Here is a 21287-nt window from a genome sequence, read left to right as displayed (position 1 = left end):
GCAGAAGGATGATGCCTACGAGACTCTGCTGAGCCGTGAAACGGAGAGGGCAGAGATGCAGATCCGTCTGGTCGAAGAACAAATACAGCAGTGCCGGCTTCAGCAAACTGAAACCTCACTAAGAATTCAGCTCCTCAAAGCACGCCTGGATGATCCAGCTGCCTTTGAATGAATGTTTTATTGTTGTTACCCTAGTGGGAGTATTTTTTTTAATTACAATTTCATTATTATTTGATGTCCTTTATGTATTTAAAAATATAATTAAACATTATAGATGTCTCTGCTATGTGGTCTCTTGTCTTCCTTGTATTATTTTTCATGTCCACTAGATGGCGATCAGTAGGATTAAAGCACTGATATTCAGGATCTAGTCATTTTGAAAAATCGTAATCTGGATCAGGCTGAACTCCAGGGACAAAATGTGGCCGACTTGTCTGATCCTGGATCACAAAAAATGGGATTTCAAAATCTGATCGGATCTGATTGAGATTAAAAGTTTTGAACTCCTGGCCCCTGGATATTATTTTATTAACTGCTCTCATCACGACGTGATGTTTACAGTGAGAACAGCTGTGAGGTCCGTGTAGAAAGCAGAGCAATGTGTATAATATATATCACTCAGTATAATAGGCCTACTCTCTTTATTTGCTTTAGTTTAGTAAATCTACAAAAAGTCGATATTTTTCTAAAACCATTTAGTGCTTCACATAATAAAATACACAACGGCTGTAGCCTGTTTTAGGAACGGTGCGTGTGTGTGTGCGTGCGTGTGTGCGCGCGCGCGCGCGCGTGTGTGTGTGTGTGTGTGTGTGTGTGTGTGTGTGTGTGTGTGTGTGTGGTACTGTGTGTGCGTAGATGCAGCAGACAGACGGGTCTCAGTTGGTTTGGTGTCCTCTGCTTACTTTTAATACTTGTAAATAAAACTTTTGGCCCGTAATTTATTTTCCTCATTGTTGCGACCAGAGAGGGGAGAGGGGGATATATCCAGTCTCTGATAGTGTTACGTTATTATGAGAGTGCTCTGTTTGATTCTGAAATTGTATATAGGCTATTTATATAAATATATAGATATATATATATATGTGTGTGTGTGTCCGCATCTGTAGCCTATTATTGTCTGATTATAGGCTACCGCACTGTGAATTAATTAAAAGTAAACATATAAGTGGTCATGAACACATCTGTCCATCAGACAGAGGGCTGCTGTGCCTCCTGTCATCATTAATGGACACCTCTTTAAAATGACCGCTCAGAGGAGAGGAGGGTTGCGTTCCAATAGTCCATTTAGTTTAGGAACCTTCCTAACCAAGTGAAATGACCCGGAAGTACGTCAGTGGCAGCCATGTTAAGTGCCGTTCCAATTCTCCAAATGATAGGAAAGGAGGTTTCAAACTTCCTTTATAACCTCCATTAGCTTCGGAACCAATGGACCTCCCTTGACGAAAGGAGAGGAGAAAATGCTGCCCCACAATGCATTGCAGCCGCAGCATTTGCCATTACTCAACAGTCGGCCGTTCACGGAAACAACCGATTATGACCGAGAAATTATATCATGAACTTTACGGTGCTTATTAAGCATTTTAAAACGTATGTGGTAAGTTGCCAAAGTGCTTTGTTCTGAACGTTCATCAGTATTATAATCAAAAAGAGAAATATGCACGTTAGTTTTTACTGAAATGATCAAATAAAGTCAACATTTCACAGTCTTTACTGAGCTGTGTGGAGTTTGTTCAACTTTTAAAAGATGTTTGAATGGTGATATACAGTGATAGATGTTAAGGACTAATGTTTATAATAAATACATTTGTATTGATTTTAAGATATTTTCATAGTTCATACAATCATACGTATTGGGATCATTTGTATTAATGTGGACCCAGGGCCGCCCCTGGCCAACTTGGAGCCCCAAGCGACATTGTGAGATGAGGCCCCCCCCCCTACCGACAGGAGTAAAACAAATGTTTTTAGAAACAAACTAGGCTACTTTGCAAATATAATTCCTGTTTATTATTATTATCAACACAGTTACTTTTTTATACAGTGAGGTAAATGGTAAATGTGCATGTATGTCGTTCAGTATGCGTTTACAGGTGAATACGTCTGCATTTCCTGCCAAATACTAGCCTCAAAAAGATTACAATATAATTAATGCAAATAAACTACGTCTACTACTAATAATAATCATAATCAATTCAATAATATAAATACTATATTATTGTATTGTAATATTGTTGTAATAGTCAAGACAAAATATGCTTATTACATGATCAAAAACTGATATTTCTTAAATCTGTATTCAAATGTCCCTCTGTCAGCAATGTATGTATCAACAACTACACACATATTTCTATCAGTATTTCTCTGTGTTGTGGTTGACATGATGATGACTCTTAGGAGTTAAGGGGAGAGGCTGAGCATCACCATGAAATGTGCAAATTGACATAAAAATGAATAAAAGGGGGAAAAATGCTCCATGTTTTTTAGGCTGTACACTTTAACCGATATATGATCCAACTAGACAGACAGACATCACTCTTCCTCCTGTACATTAGCAGATAAAAGGCATAACATACTTAAATGAATAAAAAATGCTGGAAATAACATGCATCTCCATTAGCCTATGCTCTGCAGAGACTGCCTTCTTCATGTCGTGAATTGCAGCTGATGTTTTAATATGGCAATTGGCAATTTGACTTATACAACATTCGCAAGTTGTACATTTGACTCATACAATAACCCACCTTCGAGTGATGCTCTAGTTTCTTCATGTTTTGTTTTTTTCCCCTCTTGCTTGCGCTGGACTGAAACTGTTTTTTCACCGACATCTCTTCATCTGCACTAGTGGCCGTATCAAAGCCGTGATTGGTCAGATGTTGATTCATTGCAACGGTGTCAGGTTACAGACGTGCTCCCATTAGCCGCGTTCACACTGCGGTACTTTTCCCACAAAGGTTCATGCGAACTTAGTTCATGCGAACTCTTTAGTTCGCATGAACTAAGTACAGATCGCGTTCACACCAGAAAAAGTCCCTGGGGGTGGATTAGGCAAATGAAGCCGCTGACGTCACTTCTTCTTCTTCTGCTTTGGGTTTACTGGCAGGTCGCAAACCACCACGGCGTATACTGCCACCCGGAGTCCCCGGCCGGAAGTCCCCGGAGTTGGGGACTGGCTTCAGTAGAAGCTACTGGGAGTCCCAGCAGCTTCTACTGAAGCCTTCCGAGTAAATCGCCAGAACGCCGACACCTCCTCATCTCCACTGCTCCCATGTTTTATTTTGTGTTGCCATAAGTTAGTCTCTCTGCGTTTCTGTGCTGGGCTAATGCTAATGCTAATAATGCTAATGCGAGGATAATAAAATGGCGGCTTCACAAAACGTTTTGGGAGTTTTACGGGGCGTGGTTTGCAATTCGCCCAGCCAATCAGGAATATAGCTCTTTTCTCAAAAAAGAGCCGCTCAAAAGTCCCTGCTCTCTAGCAGGGACTTTCGAGGGGGTAAAAAGGTTTGCATGAACTACTTTTAGTACCGGCTCTTTTTGGTGTGAACGCGATCATGAACTAAGTTTGCATGAACCTTTGTGGGAAAAGTACCGCAGTGTGAACGCGGCTCTTGTCACCTCTCACTCTCACTCTTGTGGGGGGGGGGGGGGGGGGGGGGGGGCAGCCTGCGTGATTGGCCTGTAGGGAGGGGCGGCCCTATGTGGACCGGAGGGAGAGGGTGATGAGCATAAGTTTCACTTACCTTTTTTATTTCAATTCCAACTTTGTTCATGAAGAATATGTTTCTCTGTTGTTCACGTTCATAAAGCATAACACAACAGCATCAGAGCATGGTGCAGAGTCTCTAGATGAGTTTACAGTAGTCCCTCGTTCTTATTAAACATCCATGTTGTAGTCCGCTGTATAGAAAACTGTAGTTTCCATAGTTTCCCCACAGCAGCAGACGCACATTCATGACGTCCGCTGGCGCATCATAAACACGTTGGATAGTGAAAGTGCATTCAGATTCTCTAAAGTACCGCAGTCTCTTCTCCTAAGTCCTGTTGAATTCTCCTATCCACTATCCCTTAACCCCGTGACGTTTCACTCAGAGGTCAAGGAGTTCTCGGTTGCGTTCCGATAATCCAAAAATCAGCTCCTAAATTCTAACCCTATCTCCTATTCCTTGACCTCTGAGTGAAACGTCATGGGGTTAAGGGATAGTGGATAGGAGAATTCAAAAGGACTTAGGAGAAGAGACTGCGGTACTTTAGAGAATCCGAATGCACTTTCACTATCCGACATGTTTATGATGGGCCAGCGGACGTCATGAATGTGCGTCTTCTGCTGTGGGGAAACTATGGAAACTACAATTTTCTATAGCGGACTACAACATGTATAATAAGAACGAGGGACTACTGTAAACTCATCTAGAGACTCTGCACCGTGCTCTGATGCTGTTGCTTTGCTTTATGAACGTGGACAACAGAGAAACATATTCTTCATGACCAAAGTTGGAATTGAAATAAAAAAGGAAAGTGAAACTGATGCTCATCACCCTATCCCTCCGGTCCACATTAATACAAATGATCCCAATACGTATGATTGTATGAACTATGAAAATATCTTAAAATCAATACAAATGTATTTATTATAAACGTTAGTCTTTAACACCTATCACTGTGTATATCACCATTCAAACATTCACCTGTAAACGCATACTGAACGACATACATGCACATTTACCATTTACCTCACTGTATAAAAAAGTAACTGTGTTGATAATAATAATAAACAGGAATTATATTTGCAAAGTAGCCTAGTTTGTTTCTAAAAACATTTTGTTTTACTCCTGTCGGTAGGGGGGGGGGGCCTCATCTCACAATGTCGCTTGGGGCCCCAAGTTGGCCAGGTGCGGCCCTGGGTCCACATTAATACAAATTATCCCAATACGTATGATTGTATGAACTATGAAAATATCTTAAAATCAAAACAAATGTATTTATTATAAACGTTATAGTCCTTAACATCTATCACTGTGTATATCACCATTCAAACATATTTTATAAGTTGAACAAACTCCACACAGCTCAGTAAAGACTGTGAAATGTTGACTTTATTTGATCATTTCAGTAAAAACTAACGTTCATATTTCTCTTTTTGATTATAATACTGATGAACGTTCAGAACAAAGCACTTTGGCAACTTACCACATACGTTTTAAAATGCTTAATAAGCACCGTAACGTTCATGATATAATTTCTCGGTCATAATCGGTTGTTTCCGTGAACGGCCGACTGTTGGCAAATGCTGCGGCTGCAATGCATTGTGGGGCAGCATTTTCTCCTCTCCTTTCGTCAAGGGAGGTCCAGTGGTTCCTAAGCTAAAGGAGGTTATAAAGGAAGTTTGAAACCTCCTTTCCTTTCATTTGGAGAATTGGAACGGCAAGCTAAATGGACTATTGGAAGGCAACCCTCATTTCTCTAACCGCCTGCTGCTTCCCCTCCTCTCTCCTCGGTTCCCCTCCTCGGCTCGCATCTCCTGTGGGCGGGACTAAGTATCGAGGTTAGGAGTCGAGGAGGGGAGTTAGAGAAATGAGAAAGGGCCCCTGTCTGCCGCGGCGTTTAATCCCTTCTCTTCGTGTGGCCGGTCTTTTTTCTTCTTCGTGTGTGATTATAAAATAAGAACCACACAACTGCATTAGTGACCGCTGTCGCCCTCTGTCGGCCGTCAGCGCAACTTAGATGATGACGTTAAACACATTTTTTTTAAAGGTCCGGCCGGCCGTCAACGGCCCTTGACGACCGGCCGTTCAGTGGTTCTCCAGATTCTACAGATGGCCAGTCTGCCCCTGGTTGTTAGTAGCCTTAATGGCCTACACCATTACCACCACATTGCCCTTCACTGGATGTATAATGAGCTGCACTAAACTACATTTTAGAATTTAAAATACCTAGCCATCCTTCTGCGGTTACTTTGGTGAAAGTAACTCAAAAGTAATATAAAAGTAGTGTAACTCATTACATTTCAGAGACAGTCATATTGTAATGTAACTTATTACTTTAAAAAGACAGTAATAAGTCATATGTAATATATTACATTTTGGAATTAACTTGCCCAACACTGCACTCTATAGACCTCAATAGTAATCTTTTATGGTGTAAATGCCTTTTTAATAATAACATTTTTGAATGGAACATTCATAAATCCAAATAAATATACATGACCTCTTTAATTAAAATAAAGTGAACATTAACACCAATATTATCATTTATAAAATGCTATAACACAAAAAATAACATAAGCAGCAGATTATTTTATTGAATATACATACCATACAAAATAAGCGGGTATTAAAGTGTAAATGGACGTCAAAACGGAAATGGAAATGAAAAGGCCTGATGGTGGTGCTAATCAGAGCCTATTACCTGTTCTCAGTCTTTTTCTCATCATGCATCTTGTGTGGAGTGATCCAATATCGTTACCATAGCCTTGCCCTTTAACAGTTATTACGAGCCCTGGCTCAGCCTTACTCACCAAGAGCCCAGCATCTAGCCTTCTTACAGGCAAAGTCACTGATCAAGTCCTTGAAGTCCAGCTTTCTAGCCAACTGGCTTTCAATGGACAGCATGGCAAGACTGCAAAGCCTTGGGGGGGGGGGGCTGCTGAGCCTAAAGATGGATCTGTTGTTCCTGGCACCAGGGGGGACGGAGCCTGAGAAACTCCACCGGCGGTCATACGATGGCTTAAGATGCCCTCACGAATGGCCCGATGTTGTTACGATCAGAGCCGAATTTGAACATTTCCTTTATCGTGTGTTCATCTGGTGTCAATTTCGGGACAGTGTGACAGGGGCTTTACAAAGTGATCAAACATATATTTCCTCGAATGTACTCATAGCAAATAGAGCCTCTTATTATTTTGATGTTGGCTGTCTTCCCTGTTTAAACACTCACTTCATCACCTGACTCATAAATAAAATAAGTGTACCACAATGTAAGCATTGGTTATTCAAATGAGACTCTCAAATAACACAGGCAGAAAGCAAACAGCTCACTGCCAAATGTGGCTCATGTAAAACTAATTATAACACTCCCCATGTTTGCACACACCTGGAGAGCCAGGCTGTGCACGAAATCAAGTATGTGTCTGCCTGTTGTCTAAATGTGTCTGATGTTTTTTTTTACAGACCTGTTTTCGGTCTGCTAAAACAGATAAGCTTCTAAATATTATTTATTGCAAAACATTATATGATACATTTCAATACCTTATGGTTAAACTATATAGTTGTTAAATAGATAATGCCAGACTATTTTTGCCAGAAATGTCTTAAAGAGAATAAATAATGTCCTTTATTGGTAGTTTATTTGTTATTTAATGTATACTGTGCAAAGATTGTTTTCAGTGTACAGAAGTCCGAGATGTATTCTGTAAGAGAATAAATAAATGTAAATAATTAAAAACAATATTTACAAAATTACAAAGAAAAAGTTGCAGTTATTGGTGCATACAGTAATAATGGAATACGTGACTTCAAAGTTGTTATTAGTAACTTTTAAAGCTGTCAAATCATTTGTATTTGCTAAAATTAGGTAATGATTAAAATAATTATTTACTTTAATCATTCACTTTTATTTTACGTGAAAATGTACAATAATGTGAAAATACAAAAGACAGACCAATACTTTGTTACAGTAGGTTACTTGATTCTGCTTGGGTTTATTTTAAGTGTCCCTTTTAGAGAGAAATAAAAAAGGGCTTTATAAATGAGAGAGAAAGGGAAGAAGGATCAATTCAAGGGACCTTCTTTGCATCAGTAGGTGAGTGATCCATTGTTCAGCCCACCCATTAAAAAAACCTGAAGACTTTGAATAAGATGTCACGCCAGTGGTTCACCGGAGCCTTTTACGGAGGGTTTCAAGGTGAATGGAAGCCACAACCACTAGTCCTTTCACTGCCAAATGACTGCGGCTGAGCCCTTTCCTGGCTCGGTGAATTTCAAGGGGGCGGTGGCTTGAACCGCAGAGTTAATTAGGTTTGTTTATTTGGGTAACATTTACATTCAGGAACCCTGAGAACATCCTTTATGGAGTCGTATAAGAAAGGGCAGAATTGTTGAGGAGGGGAAGTTAGGATCAAAGTTTTAATGTGAGGCTTTGTTTTTTGGGATGTGAGGTATTCAAATGATGGGCTGTCAGGCTGGAGTGCTTTTACAAGGTCATTGAAGTATCAATGTCAATAGATAGATGGATAGATAGATAGATAGATAGATAGATGGATAGATATATAGATAGTAGATAGATAGATAGATAGATAGATAGATAGATAGATAGATAGATAGATAGATAGATAGATAGATAGATAGATAGATAGATAGATAGATAGATAGATAGATGGATGGATGCAACAATTGCCAATACAAAGAATATATGGTTAATTGTTTCTATTCATTATTAAATTGTATATTAGCACATGTGTGTTTTAAAGCTGAAGACTGCCTGTTCCTGTTTCAAAATCCATCGTGGAGTTTGGGTGTGTAAAAAAAATACAAATGCTTTAGACCAGGGGTATCCAAACTACGGCCTGGGGGGCAAATGAGGCCTATGTGGTCCATTTGTAATTGTCACGCAGCAATTTCTAAAAGTACAATGGAATATGGCTCACACATGAAACGTGGTTTTGTCTTATATTGTATATCCGTATATATATATAATAATATTAATATATGGTTAATTGTTTCTATTCATTATTAAATTGTATATTAGCACATGTGTGTTTCAAAATCCATCGTGGAGTTTGGGTGTGTAAAATGGTGCAAACAAGACATTTCATATTAAATGTATCATAAAAGTAAAGATTACCAAGACACATTTTGAATATTGACATTTCTCAGTCCTAAAACAGATCTCAATATGTATTTTTAATCTATTTGGATAAAATACACTCTATGTAAATGCAGACAAATTATGAACTGTACTTTGAAAGGAAAAAACAGGAGCAGAAAAAAACAATAGCTCAGTCATGCATAAACAAACAAGTCCCCAGTAAAAACAGCTTTATCTTTTCATAATGAAAACTACACAAAGTTTCTGATATCAGAATGATGCAAATGAAGCCTGACTAAACCTGTGTATCGTTTTGCATGGTTTGCCTTTGAAGCTCCACTTTGCTATCATCAGATTTTCTAACTTGGTGTATGTAAATGACGGCTGGCACTCACTCACTCTGGACTTGGCATGTTTGTTTAGAGCTCAGATGTCTGTGGTCATTCATTACCAGCCAGGTGCTCAACCCTGTCTCCTAAAAATTCCGTTCCCACAGAACTAAACTGCATTATCAATTACGTTTAGCTAGAAACGTATTTTCTCCCACGTTACGTTTGTTATGAACGTATCTCAAATACGTTTATTTTCTACATATCTTTGCAATTTATTGTCTTTCTTATAATAATGGTGCTTCTGTGTGACAGCTGACAGCACAGAGCTGCACAGGCCAGTTTATTGAGGCAACTGCTGGTCACTGCTTCCATCTTGTGTCCACTTTAGGGATTGCAAGGAGGAGCACCTACAGTGGAGTATTAACAGTTCCCAAAAGAAGCTTTAAAGAAAGATTGAAAACAAGTGCTTGTTTGTATTTTTTATTCAAACTCAGTTGTATATCCATATGATGCTGACATGGGACACAATAGACATCATGCTTTCAGTCCACAAAGTAAGCAAGCCCCACAGGAAAAACATTGTATATTTATGCACTGGCGGTCAATGGCTAATTTGCATCCATTACATGTCCTCTTTCAGACTAGTAAAAAGGAAAACGTTAAAAAAGAAAGAATGACTCTACTATGTTAAAAAAAAGAAAAATAATTGTAATTCTCAACCTGTATTCTCAACATCAAAAATATATATAAAATGATGAGCATAGGTTCACAGTACGGAGTATGATGAAGGTCATACATCGTATTAATATAATGCATAATGTAGACAGATCACACTACACTGCAGGGGAATGGGATACAAACATGTTAGAGATCTCCATGAAACTTAAGTTGACTATACTTATAGCATTTCTTTTGGAAAACATGTATTTCAATGTTATATTTAAATATGTAAACAAGGCATTAAATATGTGCATTTCAAGATATGAACATTACATAAATCAGGTTAAAATGTAAATGTATGGACATTAGAGTCCAGGTGTAAAAATAGGGAAACGGTTAAGAAAATGGCTCATGATTAATATATTGACCTATAAAATCAGTGGCGTGCTGCTATAGCGATGACATTTTTACCACAACTTTGAGCTTAAAAGCTTTATAGACTGGGTTAATTTATTAAGAGATACATTATTTTATAGACAGCAAAAAAATAGCAAATAGCAAAAATGAATTTTAATCAGATAGCTGTCCAAGTTTTGTATTATTCTGTTGAACCATAAACCCTTTAGCATATTTTTTTCATTATTCAACATTCCTTAATGCCTGTATTCAATAAATGTGTTCAAGGTTACAACAAGGTGCAGGTTCCTTAAAGCCATTGTTAACACATTAACCTACAGATGGAGGATTGCATTGACTTGCATGAGTGTCCTGTGCAGACAAAGAGACTTCACAGGTGGAAAGCCTCAGAATGTACATGTTTTTTTCTTATTTATGTGCATCCCAAACACAGATGCTACTACTTGAAAGTAAAAGCAACACAATAAATAAGATTATGTATCCACTTTTAAAAAGCAGAGACAGGGTTTAACATTAACAGTACATCAACACATATTTCACATGTGTACTGTTGCTTATCACAGTATTAGAAACATGTTATTAAATTAGAATAGGTGTTATCAGTGACGAGATTAGATTAGCGTCTTGTGTACAGTTATGGCCACTCAACCACAAAGAAAGTTACAGCAAAAAGTTACTGCAATGGCTACAGAAGAAAATGTGGATGAATGACGTGGGAAAAGCCAATCATTGTAGAGGTAGGCGGGTATTTCCGGTGACATTGACAAATCAGCACAGGCAACAGAAGAAGAACTTTAACATGTCAGCAAAACAACATCGAGGGGGAGGGAACTTTCGGAGAGCAATCATATTTTGAAGAAACATCACAATATTTTCATCTAATGGTGTGCAGTAACAGTTCACCCGAAAGGTAAATTGACCATCGGCGTTTTGTTTTTGATAAATATGTACATGTTACTTCTCAGTGTGCAGCTAACTGTCCAAACTTTCTGACACAGTTAGCTGATGCAGATGGTGAACCCGGAGCTAGCTTGCAGGCTTGTAGACATGCTAGCTAACCTCAGCTAGGTAGCAAAGCTCCCGAGAGCTCCAGCGAAGCAGACAGACATAACGCGTCCTCGTTGCTTTGTTTGTGACACTAATTATATTATTCAAGTGGATTTTGTTCTATTAAATTGTCGCCAAGGTCATGTCGGGGGCTTGACTTTTATCCTAAATTCGGCTTTGTCTGCACATCCGTGATGACCACCAGTTTTTGGGGAAGCCATGATCCAATCAGAGTAAACGCTGTACAGAGTGAAAGCTAACGTTACTGTAACTGTACAGGTCTTGTCAGTAGCTAACGATAACAAACGCTTTATCACGCTGTATGTTCTTTATCTTATTGGTTATGTACCTATTTAGATATATGTTATAGCGCAGTATAAAAGGTGTGCTCATTATGAGTAGCTTACATAAGATACGTCACAACCCTTTGTATTGATTAACACATGGTTGCATCTGTAACATATCAACATTAATACAGATGAATATAGATATGAAGAGGAATGATTAACAAGAGGTATAGTAACCTAAACCAATGTTAAACAAATACACAAGCTCAATTGGATGTAGAGAAATAAACACTTAAGAGTGGTGTGACTTATAATAATCATAATACGTTTAATCCTGAAATCATCTTTTAAAACATAACTATGCATTAAAATAGTAAAAATAAATAAATATTGAATATATAAATAAAGGCAGAAATTTTTTATTATTGTATTTAAAAATATATGAAAACTTATTAAACAATATAAGTGATTATAAACCAGACAAATGTGTGATATATGTATTGGTCTGTGTTAATATAATAAATTAGCCAAAATAACATTATACAAAATGATATACTATGGTATATGATACATATTACAGCATAATATAATACAATTGTTCAACAATATTAGACACTTAATATAGTACAACAATATAACATAGTACAGAGTAGTGTAAGATATAACATAATAAATGCATTGGTATAGTATAGCATTATAAGATGAATTTAATTGAAAACCAAGTACTGTGTGATATGGCAAAATATAATAAATAAGAATGATCAAACACCGAAGTTTGTCTTCAAACTGTGGTTATTTGCAGGTTTGTAAATACCTGCTGTATGTCAGGTTTGATTTATATCTCATGTTTCTGTTACTCAAGACTTCTACTTTCTTTCTACAGGTACTGTCAATATTTGTCATGTATTAATATGCATACCTTTGCCAATATTAAGCACCGGCTATAACTATGCCAGAATAACAATAAGCTGTTGATTTGTGTGAACATATGTTTACATTTAGATAATAATAAAACAATAACAAACAATACATATTTTATTTATTTAAATGTTTATAATAATATTGTTCATACATGAAATGCAACTAAAAAATGTAAAGAGCAAAAGTTAAACATTAGATTACAGAATAAATGTTATGGTTGTAATTTGTATTGCTTTGCATTAACTCTTGTCCCTCCTTTCCCCCCTGAAGCTTCCTGGTATGCTCCCAGCATTACAGTAGATGTCCACCCCTTTAGACACATCAGGTGGTATGTCCCATCCTGGCCCTTCTCCGGGGGCAGGTCTGTCCCCAGGGCCTATCCTGGGCCCCAGCCCTGGACCTGACCCCTCCCCAGGCTCTGTTCACAGTATGATGGGACCCAGCCCTGGCCCTGGAACACCCAATGCACCGCATGGCATTCAGGGTCAAAGTGAATACTCTCAGGACGGCATGTATCCTATGCACAAGGTGTGTCTTTTGTTGTCACTACAGAACAAAGACAGTGTAGTAGTTAGTTTATACCTGTATTGCTTATTGCAGATACTTCAAATTATATATATATATATATATATATATATATATATATATATATATATATATATTGCCTGATAAATATCAGGAGATTCCAATTTACAATAACACATATATGTTTAAGGTGATTTAGAACATTTCTCTAAGGCATAACTTGTCCCCTAGAGCAATTACAAGTTACTCTTTAAATTGAACTTAAGAACTATTGGTTTATGTTATGTTTTAAGAAATAATATAGTCAACAGATAGTATTTGGGCTGCAGTTTTCCTTATTATTTATTGACCACACAAGTCACATAAATACATATATACATAAATATACATAAGAAAAAGAAAAGGCAAGTAATAAAATATTTTTTGTGGAAATCTACAAGTGGCAGGGTACCAGTGCTGCTGTGTTTTTTCATCTTCTTCTTTACATTAAGCTGTCGTGTCTCGACAATTTTGGCATATAGCACCTAAGAAATATAGCTTAACGTGTGACCTAGTGATGTCTTCTAAGATGCATAGAAAGAGAATCATATTTATAGCATGATTTTCCTATTGTTATCCCAGCCTTAGGATTTGTAGCTGTTCATTTCAGATTTGAATCTGTTGTTTACAATGAATACATCTTAATCCTGAATCTTTATTTTTGTATTGTCAGTCTATGGAGGGGATGAATGAAAAGACCATGGCAGATGCGATGCACTTTGGTCACATGAAAGGTGTCGGGATGAGATCTCTGCATAGCGGCATGGGACCCCCACAGAGTCCGATGGACCAGCACAGCCAAGGTATCTTATTGTTAGCAAAGCTTATTTTGATGAATTTGTATTGCTCTATTAACTTAATATAACCCAGTCAATAAGAAGAGAAGATAGGAGGAAACTCAGTCTGTTCTGCTTTTCTGTCAGGTTACTAATCATACTACCCCTTGGGCTCTGACTTTCGGTTACTAATCTGGGTATGTATAACCATTATACTCCTTCCTCTCTCCTGTAGGATACATATCCCCACATCCGTCTCCAATGGGGGTCCATGAGCATGCTTCTAGTCCCATGTCAGGAGGTGGAGGTGGTGGTGGGGGACCCAAACCCCCACCTCCCTCCCAGTCCGGCCCTTTGATGCCCACGGACCCTCAGTCAGCCGGGCCCAACATGTCCAACATGAGCCCTCAGGGCCGCGGACCCTCTGCCTTCAGTCCGGTGCAGCTGCAGCAGCTCAGAGCGCAGATCCTGGCCTACAAGATCCTGGGCCGAGGCCAACCCCTGCCAGAAAACCTCCAACTAGCTGTTCAGGGCAAGAGAACTCTACCCACAATGCAACAGCAGCAGCAACAACAGCAACAACAGCAGCTTCAGCAGCAGCAGCAGCAGCAGGCACCCAGTGCTAGTCCTTACAACAGGCCTCCAGGTAAGAAGACACACTCATACAGAATGTTTACTTATATCTTTTCACTTTGTGTTTCCATTCAACGGATCCAAACAAATCTGACACTCTTACATGAGCTGCGTGTCCTCCATGATATGTGAGTGAGGCGACCTTCAAATCTAGATGGTTCATATCTCAAAGCAACAAGATTTTGATCCAACTGCATCCACACCTTTGGTTGACTAATGTCCAGTGTTTATGTTCCATTAAAAGTGTAAAGAAAGAATGTAAACCATTGATATAATGCACATTATGCTTGTGTGATTATGTAGAAGAATAATATATGTATTATTATGTAAGATATTGGTGTTACTGTGCACTGCGTTTTAGTGTCTGATGCATCCTTAATCCATATGTAATAATAACATTATATATCATGAGCATTATTACTGCACTGTTGTTTGGAGGCCTTTTGTTGAGAATGATCTGTGTTCGAGGTTTCTTCATTGTAATAAGATTAAACTGTCAGGTTAACCCTAAAATAGTCTTACTATTTTGTATAATTCATTGAATAACCGCTAAGTCTATAAAAGGTCAATGTCAAAAAGTCCAATATCATTTTTATAGAACCTAAGATGGCATGTTCAAATAACTTTTTACCAGACCAACCGTCAAAACCCTAAATGTATTCAGTTAACAATGATATGAAATGGAGAAAAGCTGCCATCTCTAAACATTGGAAGAAGCATACAACTGTTACATGAACACGGTGTTATCAAACTGAAGATGCCTACCCATCACGGTCTCATCTGTTCTTTTCACAATTATTAATATATGTATTTATTTTGTGTTGGAAGGTATGCCAATGGCACCTTTGGGTGGGCTGCAGTCAAGCCCCTGCCCCACCCCAACCATGCAAGGACACAATCAAAGCACAGGACCCAAGCCGTGGCCTGAGGGTAAGTCATACCTGCATATGTGTACATTTAAGTGAGCTGTATTAGTTTTGACTTACGATACATCTTTTCATTCCAAGCATTCATCATTTATTATATAAACTGTTTCACCATTCTGCTCTCAGATGTTTGATGTATGGTCTCATGTCAGATTCTCTTTGAAATCAGGCTAAAGTGAATTCTTTGAAGCTTTAAGTGCTGAAAGATGATGGAATCCAAGGTTGATTTAAACATATATGCAGTCTAACAGCACTGCCTGCAAAAAGGCAAATCGAGCAAAAAACGATGGCTCCTGTTTGGACTACTATCATCTCATCCCGACACCTTTCATGTGACGCGCTGCGACCTGACGCGCTGCGACCTCCTCCTGCGCCATAACCCACCAGGCGCGTTTCAAAACGTTGCGGAAGTGGAGCGTCGTGTGTGCAGCCTCACAGTTGTTGGATGAACGTTCCACTTCCTGCCTGCGCTGCGCCGCGTCAAAAATAGGATTCATCCTATATTTTAGAAATTCTTTGCGGCGAGGAGCTTCTGGGACGCTTCGAGCCCCTGCGCAGCGCAGCGCAGCGCAGCAGGTCTGGTGGCTAGAGTTTGACTAGAGTGGCCGCGATCGCTAAAAACGTGTCTGCTAGTCTTAAGGGGGCCCTTTTATGCATTTTGGTTTTTCCCTTTTTTTAGGTTTGTGTGCATGTAAATGGTCTGCAAAGGCTAAAATCCCAAAGTTCCGTATTTGATAGGCTACAGGGTGGGACATCTCAAAGCGGTTGACCAATCACAACAGAGCCTTCCAGCTAACCAATCAGAGCAGACAGGGCTCTGTTTTCAGACAGAGGGTGAAAAGAGGTGCTGCAGCACAGGCAGTATGAGACAAATAAAGAGCATTTTGAACATTAAAGCATTGAGACATGTCACAGTAGAGGCACAACCAGAGGTTGCGCTAGACTTTTTCACTGCCCGTCATTTTGATGGACAGGATCGTAACATTTCCGTCAAAATCCATCATCACCTGTCGGTCCGTGAACTGTTAGCCCCGTGTTATGCATGCCCACTGCACCGAGCGGGAGCGCGCACAGCGTAAAGCAAATACTCTTAACACATTATTTTGTTAAAGTTCGAAAGCATGCCTTTATTGTCATTGCTCCAAGATCAAACCTGTATTGCCAGCTCACCTTTAATTATTAGGATCATACGGTTTAAGGGTTTTAAAAAATGTGGGTGACTCGACTTTATTTGGGTGTAAATCTATAACCTGTGTTGTGGGAAGTGTTTTGCTTTTCCTTGCATCAGGAGCATCTGTTTTGTTATTTTTTTACTTTTTATAAATAGATTTTCACCATGTCTGTGACCCAATAACAGACAAAGTGTTTGGTCTCCAGGTCAGGGTGTTGAAAATCAAGCCAACGCCCAGAAGCACCTCACTCCTATTCCCAGTGGACGCCCGTCCCCTGCACCCCCCCAGGCCTCTGCTGTGCCAGCCGGGCCCATGCCAGGCAGTTCACTGACCCCCCAGCCTCCAGGTCAGCAGGTGTCCCCCATGATCCAGATGCAGAAACAGAACCGCATCACGCCCATCCAGAAGCCCCAGGGCCTGGACCCAGTGGGGATCCTGCAAGAGAGAGAGTACAGGTATCTATCTTTACCACGCTGTTATTATCTTAACTTCATAAGCATTTTTGCTGAGGTGGGATCTACAAAGAACGTTGAGCAAGTCTTGTCCAAAGAAATCTGGACCGTTTGTGTTGGCTTTTTTATTACAATGAACCGTTAACAGAGCTAACGCACTCTGCTTGTGTAAAACATCAGAAGGGTGAAGGAGAGGCTGCAGACAGAGCAAATGGAAATGCTGCTTTTTTACATGTTTACACGTTTATGTTCGTAAGCAGGTATTGGCTGTTGAGTGAAAATAAATAACAACATAACACTCAAAAGAACAAGATCATCAACAAGATCATCAAATCCTTTTAAACGCCAGATTTCAGTACCCATCCCACCCAGGTATCCTTATACCTGTGAAATGGATAGTGTGAATAACATTTGTCTGTGAGCCCATATGGTCTTGATGGAGCTTCTGTACACACATGACCAATCTCCCCAGATAAAAGCCCACAGGCTGAATCCTATTCTGAAAAGAAACACGGCTGATGGAGATGTGAGGACGGCTCGCAGGCCTTCTTGCTGTGGTTTGTTTTCCTTCATGTAACTTTCAAGACTCTTGTTTTGAGAATCTGTACATGCTCTCAAATCACCTTTGAAAGCTGACCTCTCTTCACAATGTCTGTCCAATTATGCAATCTGAACATGCTGTCGGGGAATAAACACAGCAGTTATTGATACACATCTGAGCCACCTGACAGTAAACGATACAGTCAGAACTTATCAATTATTGTCCGATGTTCCCCCTCGGGCTAGTATGCATTGAGGGTAAGCTACATGAGAATGCTACGATTACATAATGATAGTACCTGTGTCTGACCAACTTTAGTGACAAGGAAGCCGGTGTTGTTGAATTGAAGTTGAACAAAGATGCTCATCCACCTTTAAAGGTGAGCCCTTCAATATCTAGAAGGTCTTACTTAAAAAAGACATATAGGTGTCAAACACAAGCTTTTGAGGCCTATACCGATATCATGATATGGTCATTCAGGAAACTCTTTTAAAGTTATATTGGCCTGTGTCTTTTCAGGTTTAACATGGGGTTTAAGTGCATCCATATGTTGCATTTCTGCACTCCAGCTTTACTTTACTTAACCCAAACCCATACGCCCATACTGAAGCATCTGCAGTGAGCCATAATATAGCTCTAGCTGAAATCTGTATGATGGTACCTTCATAACACTCCTGATTCTGCGAGGCCACGTACTTGTATCTGACGTCAATAACACTAACTTAATCGTCCAAAGTTCTCATTTTCCATAAATGGGTTTTATTGATTAAGTCGTATATATATATATATATATATATACCCAAAATGCAAGACATTCTAATTTCTCAAATGGGAGGATTTGATAATTTTTTATTATTTACATTATTGTAAATTGAGTATCTCTTGGTTTTGGACTGTTATTTGGACAACACATCACATTTTAACATGCTAATGAACTTTATCTAACATTTTATTTTACTTCGTTGCATATCATACCTCTTTCTCTCGCATTCTTTTCAGTCTGCCAATATACTGTCCTATTTAAAAAAGGTAAAACAAATCAATAATAGCAGCCTTGATATTTTCACTGACACTCGCGGTAAACGTTTCCATACTTTTGCCGTTCACTTCAAATCATTATCACTTTGTAGATAGAAAGTTTGGGCTCAATTAATTCAGTACAACTTTAGTCATCCCTATCTAGGTCAACTGTGTGACAGCTTGAAAACGTGCATGAGCATTATTGTGGTGTCTCAGAGGGGGGAGGAGCTTCTGCCACCCAGACTCAGGAGGTGGAGAACAGTTCAGTCTGATCCCAAGTGTGCATTTATTATAACAAGTCGATTTCATTTGTATAACACATTTCATACACAATACACTCAATGTTCTTTACAGTAAAACAGGAGATAAAAAACACATACATAAAATATGCAATACTCCATATAAATTACTTTTGGAGTATTTTTATAAACTAATTCCGCCAACCACCCAACGCTCAAACCCAAATACATAAATATTTGATATGTACATTTTGTATTGTGTATTATATATTTACCGACTTGTTTGTAAATAGATATTGTGTTACTATTGAAATGTTTATTTTGTATTTTATTTTATTTGAATATTATTTTATTATATGTTTTACTCATGCCTGTTAACATGCTGCCGAGACAACACAAATGCCCAATTTGGGATGGATACAAATATATCTAATCTAATTTAATTTTAAATAATGTTCTTTATAAGCTGTCCTATTCCTAATTTATGCACCTTTGATTACGTTTTTAATTCTAGGTTTATTCGGGAGACGATGAGGGATCTGATCAGTGAGCAGGACAGAAATATATTTAGGGTCCATAACATTTAGGGACTTGTAGACAAACAGACATTCTTTAAAAATCCATTCCATGATATACCTGAAGCCAGTTGTTTATTTCAGTACAGGTTAAATGTTTTTTTATTTCCTAATTTCACTCCAGCCACATATTGTCGATTTGGGAAGTCTTGCAAAACAGCAATAAATGAATGAAATCTCCCAGAGAATAATGCATCGACACATTTAAAAAACAACACCCTGGTTTCTGAAAGGCTCACTGTGCTGTAGAGCAAATGATAACGGATACAATCTCTTGTCATGCCACCTTCAGAACATCATTTGTTTTCTTTGTTTAGTTTATTTTTCAGAGATCCACTGGTTGATGAAAAGATCATTTACGTGACTGAGGTTGTTTAAGTAAAGGGAGTTTCTCTCCAGGGTGGTTGTTACTGTTTGATTTACCATCGTCTTAATGCTCCCCAGGTTGCAGGCTCGGATTGCTCATCGAATCCAGGAGCTGGAAAGTTTGCCCGGCTCTCTCGCCCCCGACCTGAGGAATAAAGCCACCGTGGAGCTCAAGGCCCTGCGTCTGCTCAACTTCCAGCGGCAGGTACACAGCAGTGGCTCCACTCATGTTCAACATGACCACACAGAATACTCATCCACTCAGTTGATGTATAACTCACAGTTGATGGAGTCAAACATTTACCCTGTCCGGACACATTGCTCAGTTCCCTATTGATTCCTTACATCAAATCTAAACGGTAGGCGTTTGTTGTCTGAGTTGACTTTTAATGACATTTTATTTCCTTATGATACAAACGGGTAAAAGAGATAGTTCAAATTAGTTTTTCCTGTATAATATTGTAATTAACACAATTATGCAATTGTATTTGTATTCTAGTGATATCTAGACAGTTTAGTTGTTTATACACCTTCATTTACTTGGCCGTAGTTGCTATGAGTCCCTGCTGTTACAGATGTGTGTTATTGTGTTACAGAATAACTCAATGCCCGTAATATAAAATAGTTCGTTACAGGGTTGCCATAAATCCTAAATAACAATGGTTTACCATTTTCCAGTCATTGAAAACACAAATTATTAGAATTTTGGAAATTATTTAAACATGTGGCTTTTTTTCTTTAGTTGAGAATGAACTCCTAGATTATCAAGGTAAAGGTAAAGAAATGGATTCAAGTATGGCGCGTTTCCTGTTTGTGATACCAGCTGCACCATCAAGGAAGATGTCCTGGAAGATTTTCTGTAGAAAAGGAAACCGTATTTAATTGAGTTTCTCGTTTTGCTCTGTGCCACACGGCACTTCTAAATCTTTAACTTTTTTAAGGAAAATAACTTACTAACTAACTAACTTAATTGAATATCTCAGGCTATTACACGTGTAATGATGTCTCATAAGCTTCCGATGGATTTAATTGTTATCAATTCTGCCGACGATATAAGTTTACTGCTCACATGCACAGTTCTGACATTGTTGATACATCTAATCCATGCCTATCTCCAGCTGAGACAGGACGTGGTGGCGTGCATGAGGCGAGACACCACCCTGGAGACAGCCCTCAACTCAAAGGCTTACAGACGCAGCAAGAGGCAGACGCTGAGGGAGGCGCGCATGACGGAGAAGCTGGAGAAGCAGCAGAAGCTGGAGCAGGAGAAGAAGCGCAGACAGAAACACCAGGTGATCCGCAGTGTTCGTAAACATGTTCAGAGAGGAGCAGGAGAGGTTCCAAAAAACACAAATTGTAGTCTCGTGTGAATGCCCTCGAAACAAGAGGTATCATCATAACTAAGATTTTGATTGAAAATGCTATTCTTAGAGCTGATGTTTAAAGATAAAGAAGAGAAACACGACAGCTATCAGAAAGATTGTTTCTTAAAAGTCAACATTGACAGTTACAACTAAACCTGCGTGATGACAGAGAAAGTGGAGTCTGGCATCACAA

The 21287-nt window shown here is 38.9% G+C and overlaps 1 protein-coding gene across 1 annotated transcript in view; it reads left to right on the top strand.

Annotated features, from left to right (window-relative positions):
* Positions 1-11009: 11009 nt before the first annotated feature.
* The window catches only part of smarca2 (SWI/SNF related BAF chromatin remodeling complex subunit ATPase 2), an 82858-nt gene continuing 72580 nt past the window's right edge, over positions 11010-21287 (top strand). Inside the window, exons 1-8 of the mRNA XM_034091700.1 lie at positions 11010-11121; positions 12737-12994; positions 13704-13833; positions 14042-14452; positions 15268-15369; positions 16743-16992; positions 19809-19935; positions 20849-21022. Of these exons, the coding sequence (XP_033947591.1) occupies positions 12767-12994; positions 13704-13833; positions 14042-14452; positions 15268-15369; positions 16743-16992; positions 19809-19935; positions 20849-21022 (1422 nt within the window). The 5' untranslated portion in view covers positions 11010-11121; positions 12737-12766. The remainder of the gene's footprint in view (positions 11122-12736; positions 12995-13703; positions 13834-14041; positions 14453-15267; positions 15370-16742; positions 16993-19808; positions 19936-20848; positions 21023-21287) is intronic.

Source organism: Pseudochaenichthys georgianus, chromosome 9, assembly GCF_902827115.2.
Source record: "Pseudochaenichthys georgianus chromosome 9, fPseGeo1.2, whole genome shotgun sequence".
Taxonomy (NCBI): Eukaryota; Metazoa; Chordata; class Actinopteri; order Perciformes; family Channichthyidae; genus Pseudochaenichthys; species Pseudochaenichthys georgianus.
This window is presented reverse-complemented; position numbering and strand designations above follow the sequence as displayed.